This window comes from Telmatherina bonti, assembly GCF_933228915.1.
Source record: "Telmatherina bonti genome assembly, chromosome: 9".
NCBI classification, from domain to species: Eukaryota; Metazoa; Chordata; class Actinopteri; order Atheriniformes; family Telmatherinidae; genus Telmatherina; species Telmatherina bonti.
This window is the reverse complement of record NC_136627.1, coordinates 30,971,816-30,984,405: the sequence shown is the minus strand read 5'-3', so window position 1 is coordinate 30,984,405 and position 12,590 is coordinate 30,971,816. Positions and strand designations below refer to the sequence as shown.

The 12,590-nt window shown below is 41.1% G+C and overlaps 1 protein-coding gene across 1 annotated transcript in view; it reads right to left on the bottom strand.

Moving 5' to 3' along the window:
- Positions 1–3,381: 3,381 nt before the first annotated feature.
- Positions 3,382–12,590, bottom strand: part of fndc3a (fibronectin type III domain containing 3A) — a 42,822-nt gene continuing 33,613 nt past the window's right edge. The window contains exons 16-26 of the mRNA XM_079246562.1: positions 12,452–12,520; positions 12,245–12,363; positions 11,279–11,384; positions 10,911–11,086; positions 10,680–10,793; positions 10,430–10,579; positions 9,233–9,585; positions 8,376–8,588; positions 7,974–8,140; positions 7,126–7,250; positions 3,382–5,877 (exon numbers count right to left, since the gene is read on the bottom strand). Of these exons, the coding sequence (XP_079102688.1) occupies positions 5,554–5,877; positions 7,126–7,250; positions 7,974–8,140; positions 8,376–8,588; positions 9,233–9,585; positions 10,430–10,579; positions 10,680–10,793; positions 10,911–11,086; positions 11,279–11,384; positions 12,245–12,363; positions 12,452–12,520 (1,916 nt within the window). The 3' untranslated portion in view covers positions 3,382–5,553. The remainder of the gene's footprint in view (positions 5,878–7,125; positions 7,251–7,973; positions 8,141–8,375; positions 8,589–9,232; positions 9,586–10,429; positions 10,580–10,679; positions 10,794–10,910; positions 11,087–11,278; positions 11,385–12,244; positions 12,364–12,451; positions 12,521–12,590) is intronic.

Sequence of the window (12,590 nt, the reverse complement as noted above, 5' to 3'; positions counted from 1 at the left end):
AGCGAAATAAGCTTCATGTCTAAAACCAAAAAAAAAAAAAACCGGTTGGAAAGAAATCTTTGGAGGTGATTTTACCTGTGAAATTAGGATGAGTCTTCAGCCGTTTAACTTTTCAATCCCTGTCGAGTTACTGTGTGCAGATGGAGAGCAGCAACACCAGCAGGGGAATTGTCTGAAGTGGCAGAGCCTGTCCTGATGCTAATGACCAGATGAGCTGCGTTATGAGAAGAAGAAAGGAGCACCTCCTCCACAGCACCCTGAGGAGTCAGGGAGCATCAGTGGGGGTTGCCTACTGCCTGAGTGCCCAAGTAATCTTCATAATCAGATGATGGCAAAACAGATTATGGTAAACAGTACAAGAAGGAGGGAGTGGGATTTAAGGCGACCTCCCAGCCAGTGATGCTCTGCTCTGGGAACAGATGCACACTGAGCATCCTGTTGATATGGATTTATAAGAACTCTTTATAAGAAAACTTACTGACATTTTTATTTTATTTCATTAATGCACCAAATAGTGAAGTGTTTAAAATACTGTCTTTAAAAGATCACTGAAAAATGAGTATTTGTGTGTTTACCTCCCTCATCCCCCTTAACATTCTTGTCTTTAGGCTACCCAAAGTAAGAAAAAATAGTGGACATTCCAGCCACAGAGATAGAAAGAAAGATGAGGAAGACAGAGGAAGAAGAAGGAGGGTGCCTCAATATTTGTTGTATGTGCAGCAGTATGGTTTGCTGTTCAGCTGATCCCCAGAAATTGTGTTTTAGTTAGAAATAGAGATGAAAACAAATGGTCAGAGTTTGCAGTGTGACTGAAAAGTCATTTAGACTTTAAAAAGCTTTGGTGGTGCAGACTGAAATCCTGAATCAAGGTAATTGTTTAGAATTCTACGTTTTAATGCGGTGCTGCCTTCAGTGACTCATCAGGCTTCAAGGTGTGTCAAGGTGGGTGGAATGGAAAAAGGAGATAGGAAAATTAAAGGAAAATTCTCATTGTGCATCACAATAGATGTCTTAGTCATGAAGAAGTCTGTATTTTTCCTTCCTGATCTGCAGGTTTTCCTGTTTCATGTCCAAAGTGACATCAGTCAACAAAGCCAAGATGACCGCTGCTCTGCTCTGTTGGCTCAGAGCTCTCATATCGTTAGAACTCACTGAACCTTTGCCATAAGAGACACACTGGCATTTGGGTTTATTTGCGTGTGTTTGCTGAGGTGACCCGTTGCTGGATAAACCACCCGGACCCCAGAGGGTCAGCAGGAGCTCCTCTTGTGTGTCATTGTTTACTTACGTCAAAACAGTGCAACAGAGAAAGCTTGTTTTTCTGTTGTTTTTTTTTCCTTTGTTTGTTTTCAAGTGTTTGCAATCCATCTCTCAAGAAGAGCTGGTGTTTTTCACAATGCAGCGACTGAAGTGTGCGAACCAGCTCTCAACCTCATTTATCACAGTGAGCTTCACTATTGAGGAGTAACTGGTCTGCTTAAGGAAAAACTGATGCATCTTTTTTCCAGAAACTTCCAGCATCTTTCTCTCTCTCTCACACACACACATATCTGCACAATGAAACAGCAGCGATGAACTGTGATGACCTGGCAGAGGACGCATTTGAATTTGTACTTGTGAGATTGTGATCAGGTTGGTGATGATTTCCAGAATATCTCAAGGATGAGCTTCTTTATTCTGAGGTATTAAATGAAAGGATAGAAACTATTATCATTAATAACCTGATGTGCAGACGGATGCATCAGGTTAAATATTTTATGAATAATTTCTCTGAAAACTGACTCACCACCACAGATTCAGCCAGACCTTCAGCTTATGAAAGTTTAGTTTTTTAGTCTTAGTTTGATGGGATGTTGCACTTATTTGTCTTTGTGATATGAAAAAAGTACAATTCTGCATGGAAGATCTCCTCAAAGGTTTAATATCGTCCATATTTCTGTTTTGTCACATTTTAAAGCACAGGTATAGATGTGGTTGTTGTATCTAAATGCTCGGTTTATTGGAGAAACCTGTGCTGTAAAAGGAGTTGTTCAGACTTCAGCACGGTTATAATGTCAGAACTGTACATTTCCCTCTTTCAACAAACACCCTGCTTTCCTTCCCTGGGTCTGGCTAATGGAGTCTCATCCTGACTGAGTAAAATGACCTGGAAATATAAAGCAACGGCTATGATGAGAGCTGCTGGAATTCCCTAAATTCTATGGAAAAGATGGGCAGGGATTCCTGTTTCATCTCCTTCAGCTTCAGAAGCTCTGGGCTATCCTTCATAAAGGCAAAGAAATAAATACATCCCACACTTCTCTGCAGCTGCAACTTTCAGACACATCCATTCATTTTCGGTACTGCTTGGTCCAGTTCAGGGTCATGGGGAAGCTGGAGCCTGAGAGGTGAGAGGTGGGGTACACCCCGGACAGGTCACCAGTCCATCACAGGACACAATCTCCTTTCAGTTTACAAAAGGGGCAATCAGTGAGAAACCATCTTCATTTGGTAAAATGTTGCATTTTACAAACATGTTTGACTCATCAAAAGACACAACCAAAAAGAAAAGAGAAAGAGGATCATTTGAAAGACAGAGAAAATGTTCAGGACTGAACTGAGGGAATGCTGTGTCTGAGTGAAATGAGCCAATCTGTGGAATAACTTTAATAAAAGAAGAGACAATAATAATAAAAAAGAGGTGTCATTAGGAAAGTAATTAAAGTGTGATAGAAATAAAAAGGAATGAATTTTGTTGCACGTTTACCATCTGCACCATGAGCTGCAATCAAAATTAAATCTAAAAAATAAACTGAGGTACAGGAGTAGAGTCCTTGTTCATTTCACACCCCTTAACAGGATCCACTGGAATAGAAGGATAAACGGTGGAAGTAACAGAAGCAACTGTGATCTCTGCTGCTTGTTGGATAGAATATCAAACTTGGCTTCATGACGGCACGAATAACTGACTCATGTTGGCAAGTCACTGATATAAAGTTAATGTAGTTTGATTTTTTTTTTTTTTTTTTTTACAATTCTGTTTCTTTGAAAGCTTTTTACCTCATTATGTCACTTTCTGTCTGATGTTTAAATGAGTTAACCCTTAAAAGACGTACTTGTTTTTTTCTCCAAACCTTTTTCCAGAAAATGAAAGCTTAATGAAACAAAAGCTTAAAAGCCCAAAAATAAAAAAATTTGACAATTAATTCGATGTTTTGAAAGTCACCATAACCTGACTGGAAAGGTGTTTAAAACTCAAATTAGCAGGATTTTCATTTTAAAACTCATGCATGACGGCTAAATAGTGCTTCAAACAGTCATGTTAAAAAAAAGAAAAACAAAGACTCACATGCTGAAACGCCAAACATGATGAAGAATTATAAATCTTTTATTGTGCATGGATCCTTTGTAGATATCATGGCTATACAGATACACTTTAGATACATATCTATGATTATACATTTTTCCCATAACGAACATTGTAAAGTGATATGTCTGGTAGTATGTATAGTATAACAAATTTTCATTTTGGAATGTACGGTGTATGAGGTAACTGCAAACATTAAAATTACATAAAAATGGTCTATTTTTGTGCATATTTTACTCATTTTTGTAGCATTTTGTTGATCTCCCCAGCCAAAGGTAGTTAGCCCACGGTGAAGAGGTGTTAAAATGGCACACGTTGCAATCGCTATCAAAAATAGGAATTTCAATTCTTTAAATGACAAAGAGAAGACATTTGCAGAATGTCTGAAGGACCAAATCATGTAATTATTCAGGACGTTTTGCAAGGTACCTGCATTTCATTTTTACAGTTGCAAATAGCAGGGATCTGCCCAAAACCAAACAACACTAGACCCTACAGCCAGATTACCACTGATAACTCGGTGTCAGCAATCTGTCACAAATACTTACACAGAGAAAAGGCAAATTTAGATTCACAGGAAGTACATGATAACACGTTTTTGTATCCGCCTTTTGCATTCCATGATTTATGACTACTCAGGATTTTTCATCTTCTGTGGAGAGTATTAACTTATATTACTTCAATATTATAAAAAAATATACTTCACACATGTATGACCTGACAAAAGAAACCAAGATAAATCTTAATATATAGAACTACTTTCCATTTCTCTTATGATTACATGTTAACATCAAACGAATGCTGCAAAAGTTAAAGGAAATAAAACACATTTTAGTGTTTTCTAACACTAAAAGAAAAAAACCCCAAAAAAACAGCCAGCCAACTTAAGAGAACTTAAGAAAAAGAAATTTCTCCCGAGACTTTTTTCCCCCTCTCCAATTAAGGCCTCTGAAACAACTGGTACACACTTTTTCTTAAATTTTTTTTTTTTTTTTTTAAAGTTTTTTCCTCTTTTTTTCTATTTTTGCTGAGAGTAGCTGTTTCAGTGACACATTATGTGATACTACAACTTTTAAAACACCCAAAACACAAGTAGGGCTTGCACAATCTCAAAGTGTGTTCTATAAAATGCATCACAAGACCAAAAACGCAGTCAGTCAAGGTTTTCTCCACTAATGTCCAAAATCAATTACCAGGGGAAAACAAAATAAAACAAAACGTACAAGAAAGCATACACTTTTTTTTTTTGTGCTGAACAACAATATTTCGGAGTAAAGCAGCTGCATGATTGTAAAAACAAGCTACAGTATAACTACATGATAGTAAAAATAATTAGAATTCACTGTTAGTTTGGTTTTTGTTTTCTAACTTTATACTGAGCATTTTTTTTCTCCTCAATCCTACAGATCTTCGTGTCCTTGCTGTACAAAAATATACTAACATTTCTCCAGTCATTTTTGCATCCTTAAACATTCTGAACATCAAAAAGGTTGGAAAGTGCTAAATGAGCGTTCTATACTGTGATAAAGATTTTCTTTTGTTTCCATTTCTTCTGGTCTCCTGAAACTCCTGCATGCCGGAAGATAAGTCCCTTCATCTGGCCCTTAAGTCCTCCCAGCCGTGTACCGCTGTGGCACAAACTACATACAGTATACACATCTGGACACACATCTCACTGTGCAAACACTGGCCCATCAGGTCCCACGATCAAATAGCGCATAGGCTAATGACACACCTACATAGTATTTTTGGAACACATCTATCAAAAAAACAGTTTTATACTTGACACGTAAATGGAAATATAAATAAAGACTATTTCTATACATTTTATATATGCGCCACATCCCCCCCCCCAAAATAAACCAGAACCGTATGCTTTCTGAGTTCCTTTTGCGCAGGAAGCTAACAGTTACGCATCAGAGATCTGAACTGAGCACATACAACAAACTTGGGGCGAGGGGACAAAAGGCAGGAGAGTCCGGAAGGTGTCACAGGTGCCAAATGAGATGTTACATCCTCAATTTATGACTCTCTTCTCCACCAGCTCAGCCTCCTGCGGCACCCCGTTTCAGCTAATGCAATTACTGTGTTGAAACCGGAAAACAGTTGAAGTACAAAACAAAGAATACAAAACAACAGATAGATGGGTGGGGGTGGGGGGTGGGGGGAGTAAAGCTATAACCCTGCAGCTGGGTGGCGCAAACTGCTCATTTGATGACAAAGTACTGGATGACAAAAGCAATGAGTATGGCGATGACGGCGAAAACCATGAGGAGGAGGAAAGCGCACTGCTCGTCTGTCAGGCTCTGTCTGGTTCGGTTGGACTCGGTGCCGGTTCGGGACCCTGGGCCGGCCGCGCTGCTGCCCAGCGCCACATCGTTCCGCTGGGGGGGGAGGGTGACTGTGGGGCTGTAGGGACCGCTCAGGTCTGTTGCATCCTGGCACTGCCTGATAGCACATACTCGGAAACGGTAGTCGCTGTTGGGCTGCAGGTTCTGCACATGGTAGGATGTGGCAGCACCTCTGTAGGCCTGGAAACAGAAAGCAGGATGAGAATAGTGGATCCCTTTCCTAAAAGTTCCTCGCTGAAAGTAAAGTTGACAAAAAAGAAACAAAAAAAAACATGCTTACTCTTATCAGACTTGCTAAATAGGAATAAGAACAGGAACAGAATTGATATTTGCATTAATAGACTATCTTTTAGATAAATTTGTTATGATTAACCCTTGGTAAAAGTGAGGCGTTATCCGTTTTGCCAACCTGAGTTTCCTTTCGATTTTTAGTTGACATGACTTCTAATGTCCAGTTATCAATTCTTTTTCCTAAATAAGTGCAGGTGTGCATGTTGATCTGTCTTTCCTGTCGTCTCCACCCCAACCAGTCGAGGCAGATGGCTGCCCTCCCTGAGCCGGGTTCTGCCGGAGGTTTTCTTCCTGTTAAAGGGGAGTTTTTTCCTTCCCACAGTTGCCTCTTGTAGCTCAGGATGGGGGATTGGATCGAAGTCATGATTTGATGCAATCAGTTGGTTTTATTATAGGATATGTATGAATTGGCTTGAAATTATGTGTATGTTGATTTGTGTATGTAAAGTGCCCTGTGACAACATTATTTGTATAGCGCCACTTCACAACAAAGTTGAATTGAATTTATTTAAATATGCAAAAAATATTATCATTGCTGTTAAAGTGAAACTAGTAACTAATCAAACTGAAGATTTCTTAGTTAAAAAAACAAATATTTGAAGGAGAGGACAAAAATGTACTGGATAGCAGGAATACTGCACCAGACCAGAAGAAGTTTTGTGAATCTTGTTAACCGTCCGGCAGGTGCTCCTATCCTCACCCAAAGAATAATGTCCCTTACTTAAAAAAGTGATGCCACTGACACTAACCATAAAGAGAGAAACAAACAGGAAGGACAGACACATATTTCAGCTTCCTGATTCAATTGCCGTGTGCTGAGATTACCATAAGCCTGCCGTGACCATTATTCCATGTTAACATGGCTGCAGGTCGTTATGAGGGATGAATGTGCTGGCAGGGGGGCGAGACATCTCAGATATCTCATGGATCAATGACCTTTGCATAAGTGGGCAATTTAAAATCAGCGGTGACTAATACAGAATGCAACAATGGCACCATGAAAACATTAAAGGCCCTGAATCCATCTGGATCCAGATCTGCATAAAAAGGCCACTGTAACGAATGACACGTCAGACGGAGGTAGCGGGGAAGGACGTGGAGATGGAGAGCTAAACTTTCACACAGCAACACCAATACCTGTTTAAACTCTGAATTCCCCATCATGCACTGCAAGGTGTAGATGACTGGGTCCCCCTTCATGGGTGCCAGGGCCTCCCATGTGACTTCGCAGGAGTTGTCATCTAGACGCTCCACTTTAGGTGCTGGAAGGTGAAGATAAAGACAGAACAGAGACAATTCCACGCAACTTGTAAATGTGTGTCCAATCAGATCAAGGAGTAGAAGTTAATGTGTATTTATTGATGAATCATAACATCATTAAACCCATTTAAAACATGACATATGAGACCTCAGAGACCATCTACCTACCTGTTTATAGGACAAGAGTCCAAAACAAAATTAAATGGCGTATTTATTTATTTAAGCTTTCTTTAGAGAGAAAGTACCTCATTATTGCCATCAAGATGGGTGAAAGGCTGTATGATGGGAAAAAGACCCATCATACTCATTCTGTGTCATTAGCAAAACACTAATCAAGAAGGTAGTATTTAAACTTTATCTGAACTGTATGTCTGAGAGTCCACTTCACTGTGGGGAGAAACACTGACCATTCTGGTGCACGGCTGTCTGATTCAAAAAGCTGCCACAGTGACAATAAAGCCGACATCCTCATTATTGACTGCACCGAGGATCAAAAGAGGCTTTGCAGAGGACAGACCATAGAGCTGAGCAGCCCGACTCATGATGATGGCCGACAAGTGAATCTGTGGCAGCTGAGTCTTACTCAAATGAAAGTCTGGCCTTGGTTAAATGAGGTTAAAAGCTAAGCACACTGGCTGTCAGCAGGAAACGCTTGTGAAGATAATAAGAACTTGTACCGTGGAGAAAGAATGAGAGGAATTAAGGAAGAAAAAGTAGCACTGTACCTTTCACAGGGGCTGGAGGAGAGCGTGGGGTGGTGAATGTGTAAACATTGGAGAAGGGCCCTTCGCCCGCCTCATTAAAGGCCTGGATGCGGAACGTGTAAGAGGTAGACTCATTAAGCCTCTGGACTTTGTGTGTATGGCATGGCCCTTTATACAAGGATATAAATCTGCAATGACAGGAACATGAAAAAGGGAGAGAAAGGATTTAATGAGCACAGAGTAAATATGGAAAGGAAAAAGAAAAAAAAGCAAATCAGACAAGTAACTCCTCTTAATATACGGCAGCCTAAGCTATCTCTGTCGTCTTATTCTTCCAGGGCACTGTGTCCGAAGAGTTGCTGTCATTACTATCTGTTCATATCTCGTTTCTTTTCCTCGTCACCTGACTTCCGGACCACTGACCTGCCGTTCTTGTCCCCCATCTGCAACTGATACTGGAGGGCGTCTGAGGTGGCAGCTTTGGCTGGGCCGTCGCCCCACTTGAGCCTGAGAGTCTGGTGGCTGAAGGCGGTGCACTCCAGGCGTGGAGGCTGTGGGGGCAGCGGCTTTGTCTTCAGCTTAAAGGTGTGGCTAAAGGGTCCTGTTCCCAGACTATTCTGCGCTTGAATTCGGATCCTGAGACACAAGCAGTAGAGAAGTGACAACATCAGAGAGCTGCAAAGACCCTGCGAGCCTGAAGTGGCATTATCTGTATTTCATCTCGTTGGCAAAGGATTTTCTCCCGCGGCTGCCTGAGTACTGGGATACGGACAGGTTTTACACATCTCATCTGGCCCTGCAACAGTACCAGCTGACTTTACATGAACAGCTCGAATAAAACGGTGCATCAAGGGAAAAATTAATTCTCAGATTAACAAGATTTTCCTAAAAGCTAATTACATTCATTGCCCAGCTAAAAGAAAAGACAGAAAAAAGAAAACTTGGAAAACAGATTAGAGTCCTTCATTAGAAAGGTGCTGCTGTGTTTAATAAATTAAATAAATTAATAAGATCAAATAAAGTCATCAGTAGAATTACCAGCAATATATAAGAGGGAGATTAAGAATAGTTCCAAACGCAAAGCACTCCAGACAAACTATATATACTATATACAAACTCAGTGTGTCTTTCTTAATTATATCATTTTTATGATTTGCGTGTGCAGTGATCCAACGCTTCCAAACTGCTAACTCGAGCTGACATCTGAAAAGTTCAAAGTCGTGCAGTGCAAGCCTAACGTAACCTTTTGCAACCATCTGAGACTGCAATGAAGCACCGACCTGTAGCTGGTGTCAGGCTGCAGATGCTGGATGATGTGTTTGGTGATGGGGCCAACGACGATGGGTTGTCTCTCTCCAAGGTCAATCAGGTAGGATGTGATCTCTGAGCCATGATCACATGGAGGGTCCCAGCAAATACCTAGGCAGGTGGATGGAGAAAACACTGGCGGAGGCTGAGGACAACTTTCTTCCTCCTCTTCTTCATCGTCTTCATCTGCATCTGCTGGCGTCTCGTATTTTTGCAGCTCGGACTCTTTGAGCACGTAGATGTTGCTGACAGCTGCAGGCACAGAGCAAGGCGTCTGGCACAGCACTGCCTCGCTGAAGGGCCCCACACCAGCCAAATTGACAGCCTGCGCAAGAAGACATGGGATTGATTCCGACATGTCAACGTCAGCTGTGATGCACGACAGGAAGACACACGTGCAGTGTCTCTTTTTGACCACAAGGTGGCGGTCCAATGTAGACATGTTACAAAGCAAAGAGTTTTGAACACTGATAACACAAGATTAATTAGGTAATTGTCATGGCCCAGAACATTAGGTAGAACATCTGAACAACAATAATAAAAACTCTGCTATGTATCTTGTTACCAAATTATCAGCAACAACTAAAAATCCAAAGAATGAATCGCAAAAAATTTGGCGCAAACGTCACTGCTATTAATTAGCATCAGATTTCCATCCTCAACTCCCTATAAAATAATCTAAAACGCAGCAAAAGTCTGTTGAAATGATGCTGAAAATTGATGCTGAGGACTGACATGAGAGATGTGGGTTTAAGAGTATTTTTTTTCTCTTTAGAGGACAGAAGAATCTCTGCACATCAGCTGACTTCAAGCTGAACAAATGCTTAAGAGATTACGGACTGAAGGAAAAAATGATCTAAATATTTTACATTTCTCATCTGGTCTCCACTGGCATGAAATTCCTGCTTATAGACACTGGATTTGTGTGATCTTTGTTATTCCTTTATGTTAAATACATACTTCCACTGCGAGTCTCCTTGCTTCGCGTTTTAGGCTGAAATTGGCTTCTAAGATATAAAATTAATTCTTTATCTAAAGTGAGATGTAATTTATTATTGATGGCTTTAAGCAACAGCTTAGACTGAATAAACACAAAAAAGGAGTGACATTAAGTGATACTTCATAAAAAATGAATAAATAAAAAGAAAAATGTGTGTATTAACGCTCACCTGCACCCGACAGAAGTAGTTGGTTGCAGGCAGCAGTCCCTTCATTTCATGGCTGACTCCTGGTCCACTATAACACATTTGCATGGCTCCTTCAGCTGCTCCCCACTCCAGACGATACTCTGTCACTGGAGCACCGTTGCATGCAGGTACCTGAAAGTGACAAGTGCGGAACATTGGTGCAGTTTTAAGTTATTTTCCCATTAGGTCCTCAGAAAGATGCCTGTGATACATGGAAATGAAGCCGTCTTACCTCCCAGCTCACAATAACACAGCTGGGGGATTTGCATGTGGTTGAAGGGGCCTTGCACTGCTCAGGAGCTCCAGGGCCAGTTGTAACCTCACAGCGGTCCGAAAGAGGTCCGAACTTTTTCGCGCCAAAGAAGAACAACCATTAAAACAACTGGATATTTTCACAGTAGATTTTTAATATGCATTTGACCAGAAAAATGATTCCTCTTGCTGGTGAAGGATCGGTTCTCACCCCAGCCTTGTTTGCAGCTTTGAGCCGGAAGCTGTAGGTTTTGCCAGGCATTAACCCTCCCACAGAACAGTCCAGCTCTGGACCCTGGTAAACCTCTCTGCTCTCGTCGGACTGCGGCCCACTCACTTCTACGCTGTAGCAGGAAACCGGGCTTCCACCGTCTACCTGAGGGGGACCTGATGCGTTTGCACATAACATGTTAATAATCAGGGCAATGAAAACACAAATAAGAAAAAATTAAATAGTACATTTTATGCAAAACTGAAAACGAATAAGATGCTGCATAATCAAAGCTCGCCACTTTGTGGTAGTTAACTAGACAAATGCATCCATCCCACACAGATCTAAGTTTGAGAGGAATGACTCACCCCAGCGTAGTTGCACCTCCCTGGCTTTGGGCTTGCCCACCAGTCGAGGGGGTTGGCAGGACCCTGGGGGCACTGCGGGAGTCTGGACTTGCAGGATCTCTGACAGCTTGCAAAGGAATACAATGTGCCAATTAAGACCCACAGAAAATAACAAATTGACAATCTCACACCCTCCTCTCACTCGCTTTCATAAAAGACACTGAATACGATTTTCATTTTCCACAGCTTATCAGACTGATTCAGGCTGCAGCCAACCAGGGAGGAGTCTAAAGGTAAATGAGCATAGAAAGAAATATGTTGCTTTCTAAAGTTAGATTCTTTTACAAGTGAAAATCCGACCGAACGTCTGTAACAAAGCAAAACATGTGAGTTCTGTGTCACATTGAGCTGCACCAAAAACGCAGGAAGTCGACACAATGACTCATGTGTCTTTACCAGCCCCGTCACGAATAAATGCATGCACAAACAGCTGATGGAGAAATTAATGAAGAGCGCCTGTGAACTGGACTAATTAAGAAAAACATCCTCTGACACATGCAGGGAAGGTTAATTGATTAGTAGGCTTACGTCTTGTACTTACACACCAGGAAAAGTAACCTCATCTCCCACTATACACTGACCAAAGAACAACTTCCTATTAAAACTCACCGGAAATAAAAATGTACATCAAGTGCTTGCATAAAAATGAAATCAGATCATCTTGGGGTTACTGTTAAAGTGAAAGCCAAGATTTGAACTCATTTTATTTTATTTTAAAAAAGGCAAGCACAACAATAAACGTGACAGGGGTCTGACACAGGCTTTAACTTTAATGCAAAAAAATAAAATTTTCACGAATTTTCTATCCGCTTAGATAAAAGTGCAAATATATTCTAATTTAATCTCAATAATCATGAATTATGTTGCAGAAGCACAAAGCTGTGCACACATCCACGTGTGCACGTGTTCTGATGCTGAATGACTCACTGGGCTCTTCCCTCCCTCGCTGTTGCAGTAAACTCGCGTCTGATAAGAGCAGCCAGGCTTCAAACCATCACACATGTGTTCCAGAGCCGGCCCCGAGTACACCACCTCCCATGATGTACCTAAAGGGAAAAAAAAATGTTTAAAATGAGCTCAAATGCCCCCAAAATGAAATGTTCAGCAGTTTGATTATCAGCTTATGTAACTCACCACTTGAGCCCTCGGACAGCTCAACGACATACTCTGAGACTTCTGCTCCGCCACAATCCTTAGGCGACTCTGAATTTTCAGACAAACAAAATATCAGCAGCTTATTAAGCCCTTAGTTTTGCCTGAATATCAATGAGGA